Source organism: Sander vitreus, chromosome 15 (assembly GCF_031162955.1).
Source record: "Sander vitreus isolate 19-12246 chromosome 15, sanVit1, whole genome shotgun sequence".
In the NCBI taxonomy this organism is placed as follows: Eukaryota; Metazoa; Chordata; class Actinopteri; order Perciformes; family Percidae; genus Sander; species Sander vitreus.
Genome location: NC_135869.1, coordinates 732,501 through 745,449, shown reverse-complemented (window position 1 = coordinate 745,449; position 12,949 = coordinate 732,501). Strand labels below are relative to the sequence as shown.

At 40.4% G+C, this 12,949-nt stretch overlaps 1 protein-coding gene and 1 long non-coding RNA gene across 2 annotated transcripts in view; one reads left to right on the top strand and one right to left on the bottom strand.

Moving 5' to 3' along the window:
- Nucleotides 1–403: 403 nt before the first annotated feature.
- On the bottom strand, nucleotides 404–5,671 carry LOC144530402 (uncharacterized). Its single transcript, XR_013503107.1, has 4 exons — nucleotides 5,391–5,671; nucleotides 4,014–4,108; nucleotides 2,220–2,288; nucleotides 404–708 (listed from the first exon to the last, which is right to left on the bottom strand). It is a non-coding gene; the product is annotated as an uncharacterized LOC144530402 (long non-coding RNA).
- Nucleotides 5,672–11,352: 5,681 nt separating this feature from the next.
- mvp (major vault protein) overlaps nucleotides 11,353–12,949 on the top strand; it is an 18,282-nt gene continuing 16,685 nt past the window's right edge. The window contains exons 1-2 of the mRNA XM_078269925.1: nucleotides 11,353–11,480; nucleotides 12,724–12,903. Coding sequence (XP_078126051.1) covers nucleotides 12,740–12,903 — 164 coding nt within the window. The 5' untranslated portion in view covers nucleotides 11,353–11,480; nucleotides 12,724–12,739. The remainder of the gene's footprint in view (nucleotides 11,481–12,723; nucleotides 12,904–12,949) is intronic.

Below are 12,949 nucleotides of genomic sequence, written 5' to 3'. Positions count from 1 at the left end.
ACTTAGTATGATTGAATTCATAGCAAATAAAATCACAGCAGAAATCCACTTTGAAAACATAGTAACTAGTGAGAGCGTGTATTTCCCTCCAGTGCTCCCAAAGCAGACACTCACGCGTGTGTTGGCTGCTCCGTATCCTTGCTGCTTTGTTTTATACATGCTGAAGCCATTCTTCACCTCTCCCGATGTCTTGTTTCTTGCTCGCAGTCACCTGTACAGCTTGATTTTTTAATTGCTGCGTGAAGACTAATATCTGCGCATGTGAAATAATATAATTTGCTTGCGAGCACATAACCCTGACGCCATGCTCAGACTATTCTGCCATTTATAGTTCAGGCACACAAGAAAAAAGGTTTTCTTCACTAATTCTACGCAACACTTAATAAGTAACATGATATACAAATTGTTATTTTGCAACACTTTATTGTAGCATGAGCATATTGTTAGTACCACTGTGAAGTCCAGCTACACATCAGATGCAGTTTAGCCAATTATGACCAATGGATCTTTGACAGACAAGTCACTGCTAAAATCACTGTAGCCTCTACTGCCATGAAAGGAGACAGAAATACTTCTATTTTGTAAGTGCTTCTGGTGAAGCCTTAATACAGGCAACACACTCCGACTTCCCTGGTACTTTACCAGATTCTAGTGTCTTTTCCACAGCGTGGACATCTGCCAATGACCAACTCCTCTTCTTTGAGGTTTCTAAAGAAACAGATAGAAAAGAAAGACAATTAGGGTCATAGTCTGGCGATGTAAAATATTATTCAATAACCAGTGACAAACAGCTTTATTATTTTGATCAAATGTGTAATTTTAATTGAGCAATATCCTAAAAGCGAATATTCTGCACCAAGTCAAAGCCTGTAAATTGACTAATTATTGTATGTAATAATAATGTATAATTATATATGTATAATTAATGTATATATGCATTATTAACGTGTGAAATGTTAAGCTGTGGGTACTTAGTGGCTGACAACAGAAAACAAAACACAAGCACTGACTATATTTACTAATCACTTAGTAACCAGGTTATCACCTGTTGTGAGCAGAGGTGTTATCTCTCAGTTGCAGATACCATGCTTACTGTGTCAGGTAACGTACTCTGCCTAGTACCTAAAGTTACTGTCAAGAAAACAAACAAAACTACTGCTGTGTCATTTTTAAAATAAGCTACTCAGTCTCAACTTGCCCAAGGTGTATTTATACTACTTAGAGAACAACTTATTCTACTTCTTCTTAGAAACTGAAGGCTCACAAGCCTGTGGGCAGAAGACTAAAATATTAGCACCATTTTCTCTCAATCTCTGAAATGATTTTCTCAGTTTTATTCATAAAAAAAACTTGAGTTCATGTTTATGTAGCTAGCTAGAGTCTTGAATAACAGTATGTCACTCTGTCATTCTCATTAAAATTGCAGCTAAACAACAGCATCGGGATCACAATCAAGATGGCGATGATTGAAATAAACGACTAGTTCTCATATAGGTTACTATATGGAGGGAGGGGCTGAGGGAAGAGCTCTTAAAACAGCAAGAAGAGCATTTTTTTTAATTTAACCTTTATTTAACCAGGTAGGCCGTTGAGAACAAGTTCTCATTTGCAATGACGATTTCAATACAAAAATTGACAGTTAACTGGCAACAATTTACTTATTGGCTGCTTTGTCAGTTAACTGTGTATTTATTATATAGACTGTTGGTTTATCATATTTGAGAATAACAGTCATAAAAACTAACTACATACATATTTTTTTAAACCGGGCCTAAAGTATTAAAAATGGTTCAGTCCATATTCCAGTGCATTTATTGTGTGAAATACCTATTTTTGGGCCACAGCTGTCGTTTTTATTTGATAGATAATTTTATCCAACATGACTTGCACGTTTGCAGCTACAGTAGGAACATCTAGTGTTACAGAAGGAATGGTCAGACCAGGAGTCAAAGCCCAGTCTCTCAGGGGGAAATCAGACAGACTGCTGATGGGATCTCTACCTTGTGGCAACATTCTAACTTCTGGATATTTTGTATCATAGTAATTAGACCAAACAAAGACATCTCAGCAGGAAAAAACGCTGCACCGCCGAAGTGCTCTAACGCTCCCAACTGGGCTTTTCTCTTCCAACTCCTACTGTTTAGTAGTTCTTAGTGACAAAGGTAAAGACCAAACAAGGTGTTAAGTATCAAGTGTCATGGCCTCAGTCTGTGGGTTACCTGTGGGAGCAGGTTCAACACTGCCAGGCTCATCAGAGGTCCGCTGTCCTCTGTTGGATCTTGAGGTTCCTATCAGAAGAATAAATAGTTTTTGAAATGAAAAATATATAGGTTGCCACTGTGGAAAACCAGATATGGGGGAAAAAACGTTCTGCAAATACTCCACCCAAAATCATCAATCACTGTACAACAATTAACCAATGGTCACCTAATCTGAGTATGCAAACTAGACTGTAAAAAAAACATCACATTGCTGTAGGTGAAGCCAGTCAACAGGGCTCTACTTCTCATCATGTGAACTCTCAGAATCTATGCTTACTTCCTGTGGGGGGAAAAACAATATAAAGCACTGGCAAAATAATCACTATATCACAGTGTTTCTGCTATAAGCATGGCATGCTTCCCTTACAGTTTTTCAGGTTAAGGGAACAAAGTATGTAGAATTTAGGAAATTATATATATATATAAATCATAGCCATAAAAGCCAGGTTGAAGTAAACTATTAAGCTCAGTTCAGACCAAAGAGTCGCAATGAGATGAAACCATTTTAGAACATAGCAGGTAACAGTTGCAGGGGTCTGAACCGGCCCGTCTTAACTCGACTCAAGTCAGCTAATGGCGTCCCAACTCGGTTGAGTCTTCAGAGGCTGGTTTTATAACGTAAGGATGTCACCTGTTTCAACAGACAATAGAGAAGCCAGCTAGCAAAGTCAGCTACAAACTATAGAAATAAAATGAGCAGTGAATCTGATAAATAAAACGTTTTCCCATAATCTTGGCAGTTGTCTTCTATTCTTCATAGTGCGTACGTTTTTAAAAGTTGTCCATCTCCCGCTTCATCACGCTCACACCATTGATCACACGGTTGAGTTTGGCATTGACCTCCCTCCATGCCGCCAGCACCCGTACTACTGCCAGCATCTGGATGACTTTTTGTCAGTGGATGAATGAGGAACTCAGGGCACTGGCAGCATGGAGGGAGAGTGAGCGTCATAGAGACAGGGCGCATTTAAGTCCTGCCCCCACCAGAGGGGAAAACAACTTTCTGCTCTCCATTGACTTGTATTGTGTGAGGGTTTCTCCTCTTTATTTCATCTGCTAACAACAGAAAAATGTCTAAAAGCTGCTGAGGGCTGATATTCACTACAAACAGGGTAAAGAACCCAGAACTTAAGTTTTTGTAAGCTGCTGATCCAAAAAAACTGAGCTTTATGAAGAGAAACGTGGATACAGATGTGAGGAATCAGCAGAGAGAATGGAGAAACTGTAGGATCCTAATCTAAAGACATGTCTGATGTTACATGTGTTAGCTTAACTTACAGACATATATATAGTTAGCTTAAAACTAACATTTGGATATTTGACTTGGTAACTAAATGCTTGCAAACGTAACGTCGGACATATCGTTAGCGCTGTGTCTCTCCATTCTCCCTTAAGAATTTAAGTTCTGGGTTCTTTACCTTGTTGGTAGTGAATAACGCCACACAGCAGCTTTTAGACATGTTTATGTTTTCTAGCAGACAGAATAAAGAGGAAACCTTCACACAATACAAGTCAAGGGAGAGAGGCGAGATGTTTCCCACCGATGGGGGTGACTTTCAGAGTAATGCACTGTTCACCTGATTTCACAAAGAGCTAAAGAGCCAGGGCACTACCCTGCTACACACAGTTTTCTTTATTAAAAACTAAAACATAGTATAAGAGGCCTCATTGAAAAGACAGGTAAATTTGAATGTGTGTATGAATATTATATTACATTATTGTATCACATTTAAAATTCCACCTTATTATTACCTGGCTTTGGTGTTTTACGGATTCCATGTTCCTGGATAAAGATGTATTATGAAGCTCCTTCAGGCGTTGTAAGCCTGGTGTATCCTGCACTCTATCTGCAAGTGGTTAAACACAAACAGTTGCTGTAACATCTGTATGTATCCCATCGTTCTTTTCATAATTTTTTTAAATATCTGTAATTTGAAGGGTGCCCAGTAGCTGCTCTACAGTTAAGTTTCATTGAGTAACAAATAACAAGGTTATGTTTGTGGAGATAAGAAAATCAAGTCCATGCTTAAACCTATACAGAGAAAAAAAATCTCCCTTACTTAAAAGATGGTTATAGAGATGATAAAATGGCTTGAATGAAGTTTATGGGCTCTTATCAGTCTGTTTACCTGCACTTAATTAACCATATAAATGTGACCATGTGCAGAACAACAGACAGCACTGCAGGTGTGGCAGAATGAAAGCAGAGATACTTATAGAAGCAATGCCTCAGATTTAAAATAACAGCTGAAACTTTACACAAAGCAGCCTGTAGAAGTCTAATAAGTGCGTTTCCACCACTTCACATTTGACTGTTACATTCAGACACATTTTGAGCTGTGAGGACAAGCCACGCTCTGAGCGTCTGTCCCATAGGATCAAATATTAAACCTAGTCTGGGCCCTCGGTGTCCTGTGCGTTGACAATGACAAACTTAACTTAAAAATGAGAACACGGTGGTGTGTAAAAAAAGAAGAAAAAAAAGAATGTGTTGGTCTGTCTCACTGCGCTGTATGGCTGCTCCGACACCATTTTTTAACAGAATTAAAGTAAATTGTGCAAAACCACTGATATGAATGAGAAGAGTAAAACTAATTCATGATTTTCATTAAGATTAGAAAATAATTAGCCCATTGTTTAACAGCAACTCAGCTGCTGTTTGTTTAACTTTAGGTGTATAACTCGTTTAGCCCTTATTCTAGAAAGATACTGAACATTGGTAGTTACGGTAGCTAACATTAACATTACTGATGACTGTAGCAGGTGAAAAATGCTCATTAAACATCCCCATTTTCTCACCTTAGCCCCTTGCTCCCACGCACATGAATATTATCTAACTTTATAATGTTAGTAATAGTATAACTATACAGAAGTGGAGACCAGCCCATTAACAGTCAGCGGCAAAAACGGCAGTCCATAACCAAAATGAAAATGCTGAAATACCAGCTCAAAAGTGTAGCTAACATTAGTGTTTGCTAACAATATTGTAACACTAGCTAGCTAGCTGGTGACAACTTAGCCATTGTTAGCATTGGCAAACCATGCTAATATAAAAATTAGCTGCAAACCTAAGACTGAAAACACGCTTAATTAATAATTACTAAAACAGTTTAGAGTAACTTTACTTACCTAACGTTAGTTTCCATGTGTTCCTCGTCCATTAGTGTCTGTAGGAGCACCTTCTGTCTGTGCTGCTGCCAGCTTGTGCTCCTGCTTGCTTCTACTAACTGCACCTGCACATGCTGCCGCCCACTCACTGTCAGCAGCTCTCGTGTGGGTGGGGGATGGGCAAAGTCGAGATGGGGACCGAAAAAGTCAGGAAAAGTGTGTTCTGACGGTCAGCAGCTGAATCCCCGTGACAGGCATAGGTAAATTGGGGACCGAAAAAGTCAGGAAAGGTGTATTCCTCCCTCACCTCTTTGATTTAGTGTGGGCATGGTATCATTGTATTGCATGGTATTGTTGAGTTGTGTTTCACCAAATTATAATTGCATCCAAAAGAAAAATATTTGTATACACTTTTAATATCCTTAATTTTAGGGTAGATGGTTTTGTCCAGAGTTTACATGTAGGAATTTTGAACTGAGTGGTGTTCCATTCAGGCCCGGTTCTGGCCAGCTCTTAATGCTGCTCTACCGCTGCCTCGATCGGATAGTTTGTGTTATAGTGTGACTTTCTTTAGTGTTAAGCAAAAGAAATGTGTGTGTCTGTGCTAGCTGCTAGTGAAGGCTAGCATTTCCTGTGCTGCGCTCCATAGCAACTGCCTTGATATGCAGGCAGTTGCTATGGAGGGCCTATTCTATTGTGAATATTATTATTATTTTTTTTTTTCATTTTAATTGGAATGTGCCTATAACTGTCATATTGCCATACTGGATGACGCTTCACGTCAGGCCAAACAATCCCCCTTAGCTGTGATATTTCCACAACATAACAGCCTTTCCTGAGCTATTTAATTATTATCTAATCTTTCATTGAATCTTACATAGTGTTTTGCTCAATGTTACACGTTAGAATTTTATGTACCATCTGATACCTTCACCTGTCACCACCACATCTCTTTTCACACATTACAGTCTAACTGAATGTGCATGCAGTCTGACCAAATTCCGCTTAGGGAAAACGAAGGCATTGGGCTGAGATGGTGCAAGGCTGTTCAAGCCTTTGCTATTGTCAGTTATACTGCGGCACCAAAACACTGCCTCGGGTCGTAAAGTTAGTGCGTGGGGTAATGGGAGAGTAATGGGATCGGTGGGGTACTGGTGTTTGGACAACTGGGCTGCAAGGCAGCGGCTTAGGAGGGACTGGATTTGAAGAGCAGTCCTGTGAAACACCATAGAGCTTGCCATTATTGACTGCTGCTCTGCTCTGTGTATGACAGAGAGGGCAAAACCGTAAAACTGAAAAAATCTCAAACTAGATTTACAGTATAGAAACTTGCAGCTAGCTGACAGCAGTTACCTGTCTCTGTCAGCTAACGAACATTAACCAATAAGTTACTGGTGCAACTTGCAAGTAATGTTATTACCAGCATTAATCGATCTATCACAAATAAATCTCACTGAGAGAGAAAGAGAAAGCAAAGCACAGAGAGAGAACCACTAAAACTGTGACTTCCACCACTATGCTATCCTCATCGGAGTCATCAACATCAAGTACAGGCAGGAACTGGGTCGGTTCCAGCCTTAGTCAATGTTATAATCTGAACATTGATTACTTGAACCAGTAGTAAAGAAAGTAACTTAGTTGAAATACAGTAGACGCATTAATACTGGCTGGCACTAAATACCATCTATCCTGTGTGGTTGCTAAATCATACTGTGTCTTTCACTTATGAAATCATGGATCATTCTTTCGCCCAAAACCCCATCCAGATGTGCCTGTTCTGTCTTTTGTTCTGTACTGTCAGTTTGTATAGGCTAACAGAGACCTTCTAACTGTAGCCTCAACTTATATAGGCTAACAGAGCCCTTCTAACTGTAGCCTCAGTTTGTATAGGCTAACAGAGCCCTTCTAACTGTAACCTCAACTTATATAGGCTAACAGAGCACTGCTAACTGTAGCCTCAGTTTGTATAGGCTAACAGAGCCTTTCTAACTGCAGCCTCAGTTTGTATAGGCTAACAGAGCCCTTCTAACTGCAGCCTCAGTTTGTATAGGCTAACAGAGCACTGCTAACTGCAGTCTTAGTTTGTATAGGCTAACAGAGCCTTTCTAACTGCAGCCTCAGTTTGTATAGGCTAACAGAGCACTGCTAACTGCAGTCTTAGTTTGTATAGGCTAACAGAGCCCTTCTAACTGTAACCTCAACTTATATAGGCTAACAGAGCACTGCTAACTGCAGTCTTAGTTTGTATAGGCTAACAGAGCCTTTCTAACTGCAGCCTCAGTTTGTATAGGCTAACAGAGCACAGCTAACTGTAGCCTCAACTTATACAGGCTAACAGAGCACTGCTAACTGCAGCCTTAGTTTGTATAGGCTAACAGAGCCCTTCTAACTGCAGCCTCAACTTATATAGGCTAACAGAGCACTGCTAACTGCAGTCTTAGTTTGTATAGGCTAACAGAGCCTTTCTAACTGCAGCCTCAGTTTGTATAGGCTAACAGAGCCCTTCTAACTGCAGCCTCAGTTTGTATAGGCTAACAGAGCCCTTCTAACTGCAGCCTCAGTTTGTATAGGCTAACAGAGCACTGCTAACTGCAGTCTTAGTTTGTATAGGCTAACAGAGCCCTTCTAACTGCAGCCTCAACTTATATAGGTTATGACTTATATAACTGAGAAAGCTAAGAAGAGAAAAGGAGAGTGACCAACAAGGGTAAGTCTCAGACTGGCTTTTTGTCATTGGCGAGAGCTTCTTGAATTAAAAGTCTGCTGACAGACTGTGAGCTGGGCATCTTGCTGTTGGACTAGTAAGAATGATATGATGGCTTGCTATGTTTGTGTTGTTCACTGGCTTGAGGTTTGGATTGAAATATTGGCTTGAGATATTTAACATGACATAAATAGTGTATTTTGATGATGTATACACAATATATCATATAATAATATTTATTTTATTTGATAAGTACATGTACACATTCAAAGAATGTAAGCTTGGCATTTAACCCATTCTAACTACTTAGGAGCAGTGGGTAGCCATAGTCTGCAGTCCCACCTTAACCTGCCATTAGACTCTGGGGCTAAGAGGTTTTGTAGGCCTACCTCGCACCTCACACTATGAATAACAAAAAATGTATAATATCCACATTCGTCTATACAGCGCAAAATGTATTAATTTCTTTCGGTTGATACAACTGTGACTGATCCCCTCTTTGAGATGACCAAATCACTTAGTTTGCTTGACCATAAAAACAAAAGTCAGTCTAATCAATAACAAAGAGTATTTAATAATAAAAGAAAATGGAATTTGCAACAATTTATGCACCAAATACAGTAGACGCATTAATACTGGCTGGCACTAAATACCATCTATCCTATGTTGTTGCTAAATCATACTGTGTCTTTCACTTATGAAATCGTGGATCATTCTTTCGACCAAAACCCCATCCAGATGTGCCTCTTCTGTCTTTTGTTCTGTACTGTTTGTATAGGCTAACAGAGCCCTTCTAACTGCAGCCTCAGTTTGTATAGGCTAACAGAGCCCTTCTAACTGCAGCCTCAGTTTGTATAGGCTAACAGAGCACTGCTAACTGCAGCCTCAGTTTGTATAGGCTAACAGAGCACTGCTAACTGCAGCCTTAGTGTGTATAGGCTAACAGAGCACTGCTAACTGCAGCCTCAACTTATACAGGCTAACAGAGCACAGCTAACTGTAGCCTCAACTTATATAGGTTAACAGAGCACAGCTAACTGTAGCCTCAGTTTGTATAGGCTAACAGAGCACTGCTAACTGCAGCCTCAGTTTGTATAGGCTAACAGAGCCTTTTAACTGCAGCCTCAGTTTGTATAGGCTAACAGAGCCTTTCTAACTGCAGCCTCAGTTTGTATAGGCTAACAGAGCCTTTCTAACTGCAGCCTCAGTTTGTATAGGCTAACAGAGCACTGCTAACTGCAGCCTCAGTTTGTATAGGCTAACAGAGCCTTTCTAACTGCAGCCTCAGTTTGTATAGGCTAACAGAGCACTGCTAACTGCAGTCTTAGTTTGTATGACCAGTCCCACCTTAACCTGCCATTAGACTCTGGGGCTAAGAGGTTTTGTAGGCCTACCTCGCACCTCACACTATGAATAACAACAATGTATAATATCCACATTCGTCTATACAGCGCAAAATGTATAAATTTATTTCGGTTGATACAACTGTGACTGATCCCCTCTTTGAGATGACCAAATCACTTAGTTTGCTTGACCACAAAAACAAAAGTCAGTCTAATCAATAACAAAGAGTATTTAATAATAAAAGAAAATGGAATTTGCAACAATTTATGCACCAATTTATGGTGGAAATGTCTATGTATGTAAAGGTCAGGTCATAATTCAAAATAGTATATAACAAACTGAACTAATTTTTAAATGTGCATGTGGCACCTGTTGACCTCAATGATACATTGGTTCATTTTAATTAAAATATAAACCCCTGGACTTTACTGGTGTCCAAGTATCTAATATGTTAAAATGGTTTTAATTTCTGCTCTCCTATGAATTTCCTGGTAGTGTATCAATTATTGAAAAAATAAAAAACTAATAAATAGATTAAAAAAATAGTGTGTGTGTGTGTATATATATATATATATATATATATATATATATACATACATACACACACACACAGTATATATACACTGTATCATTATTTACAAATGGTTGTTTATCCTTAGTTATTAATTGATATGCTTATAGTTGTTTTTTCTCTAATTCAGGCCAACAAAAATGTTATAATCCGTTTCTTTCAAAGAATAAAACCACTTTGAAAGGACGTTTAATGATTAAACGGGTCCCCCCTTGTAGATTTTAGGAAAACTAATTTAAAATGTCAAGGTCTGATCACATTAAAGTGCATAGACCAAAGATATTCACAAAATATGAAGTTTATATGATATACACACTTATACACACTTACACACTTTTGTCAGGAAAATGACCCCACCAGTGCAATTTCACACACCGCAATACCATCTCTCACCACTAGGCGCACACACAAAGTTGTGAAAATGAACTCCATGGGGACCTTTTTTTTTTCTCAAGAAAATTGCACCAGGCATATCAGCAGCCTGTTTTCTATTGATTGCAATGCTTGTGCCTGTGGGGACCGTGATTTGGTCCCCACGGGAAAAACTGGTCCCCATGGCGTGAGTCATATCTCAGGTCATGGACCCCACCAGGATATAAAAACAAACACAGAGAAACACACACACACTCAGAGAAACACACACATTCACAGACACGACACATACATAGACACACACACACAGAAACACACACACACACACACAGACACAGACAAACACACACACACACACACACACACACACACAGACACACACACACACACACACACACACACACACACACAGAGAAACACACACACACTCAGAGAAAAACACACATTCACAGACACACACATACATAGACACACACACACACTCACTCAGAGAAACACACACACACACAGACACTTACACTCACACACACACACACACACACACACACACACACACATACACACACACACACACACACACACACACACACACACACACACACAGACACGGAGACACTCACACACACACACACAAACACACACACACACCATCTCAGCTGGACCTGTAGCCGTTATATTGTTGGCTAGTTTCATTTAGAATAGTAAAAAGTACAATATTTCTCTCTGAAATGTAGCGGAGTAGAAGTAGAAAGTGGCATGAAAAGAAAAGTAAAGTACCTCAACATTTGGTACTGAAGGACAGTACTGGAGTACATGTACTCAGTTACATTCCACCCCTGGCTGATATTTGTGTTTTTGCATTTTAGGACTTTGAATTAATAGTCCATTGATACAGATAGCTTTACTCACTGACCAATCAGAAGAGCCGCCATCTGACTGACGCAGCTCTGCAGTCGGTCAGTCACGTGGCTTTTGATCGGTGTTTCCGGGATAACCAACAGCAGACACACCCCCACCCCGATGACAGCTGGCTCCGTGGTTCCTTCATAAGTTTCTAGCAGGGAGCCCCAGTCAGTCTGAGCCAGGAACCGCCCGAGCTGCTGAGCCTGACACGAACGAGGTAAGAACACCGCAACAGCTCCTCGCCGAACTCCGCTCTAAAATCTCAACATTTAAAACTTTATCGCGTATCGGCAAGTATCTGTGCTCTATAGAATACAATTCAACACGTTTTGTGGAAGAGTAGGCGGAACTTTACATTGGCTAGCATCTGGTACACGTTACAGAACCCTGTTCCACAAAATCTCAACTTGAACCATTGTTTGTCCACTAATTCTCGGCGTTCTTCCGCCCAACGTTACGTTAGCGTCACGCAGTCGAGCGGAGCGATTCTATCCATTAGAGTTAAGATGAATCCGTAAAAATGGTTAGTTTGTGTTATGAATGCACGCCGTACTTGACGCAGCTTCTTTATAATTCCACACATATCTTAATCAATGTTCTGCCACGCCTAAACACTGCCTAACACGAAAGAGACCTTAAATGTGTATGGTTTGTAATGGGAGTTTGGTGTCAAGTTTTAACAACGCGTCATGGCGTTCAATCAGGAAGTGCCTCCACCTTCCTGCAGTTACGTGCTGTACATAAAGGCTGTATGTGCTTGGTCAACACTAACTAACTACACATACAGTGTATGTTATGTGACTCTGAGAAAGAACAGATGTATGTTGTAAACAGGCAGTGTATGGCGGAGCTGATGCACTTTGTACAGTTGATATTTTTCCCTGCAGAGGCCGCTCCTTTCTCCTCCTCCTTCCTGAAGCTCAGACATTTTCCATCCTTGTTTTTATGTGTTTTTGTCCGAACGTCTCTTTCTCATAACTTCATGTTTTTAAAAACATGGCTCAGGCTTTTTATTTGTATGTTAACGTTGCCTCATCCTTGAAATCATAATCAATAACTGATATCTATCTCTGTATGTGAGTGTGAGGCGTTGCTGGGTGTGTCCCTGAGCGTCATGCAGAAGGGCAACCCTGTAATAATCAGTTTTTATAAAGTGTGATTGCAGGCAGGGGAGTTGGAACAAACATGAGTTGAGAAACTGTTTTGACCTGAACTGATAAATGATTGATGGTCTGTCAGATGACAAGAGGAACACTTAATGCTCTGTGTGCACAGAGAGGTGTGTGTGTATTCTGTGTACTCTGTGTGGGTTCTCTGTGTAGCAGGTGTGTCCGTGTGCATACCTGAGCTTTATATACCTGACGTTTGTTTCGTCATTCACTTCAACATAAAGCTCAGTCTTTAAAAGTCATTTTTCTTCCAACTGTCTCTCCCCTCTCTGTCTCTCTCTCTGTCTGCAGTTTTTGAGTTTGAATCATGTCTATGCTTGGAGGACACCAGGGGCCGGGGTCTGAGGGGCCGGGAGGGGCCTCCATCATCCGCATCCCGCCCCATCACTACATCCACGTCCTGGACCAGAACACCAACATCGCCCGGGTGGAGATCGGACCGCTCACGTACATCCGCCAGGACAACGAGAGGTCGGAGACCACACATCCTGATTGGTTCATCTGGCCTGGGGGGCGG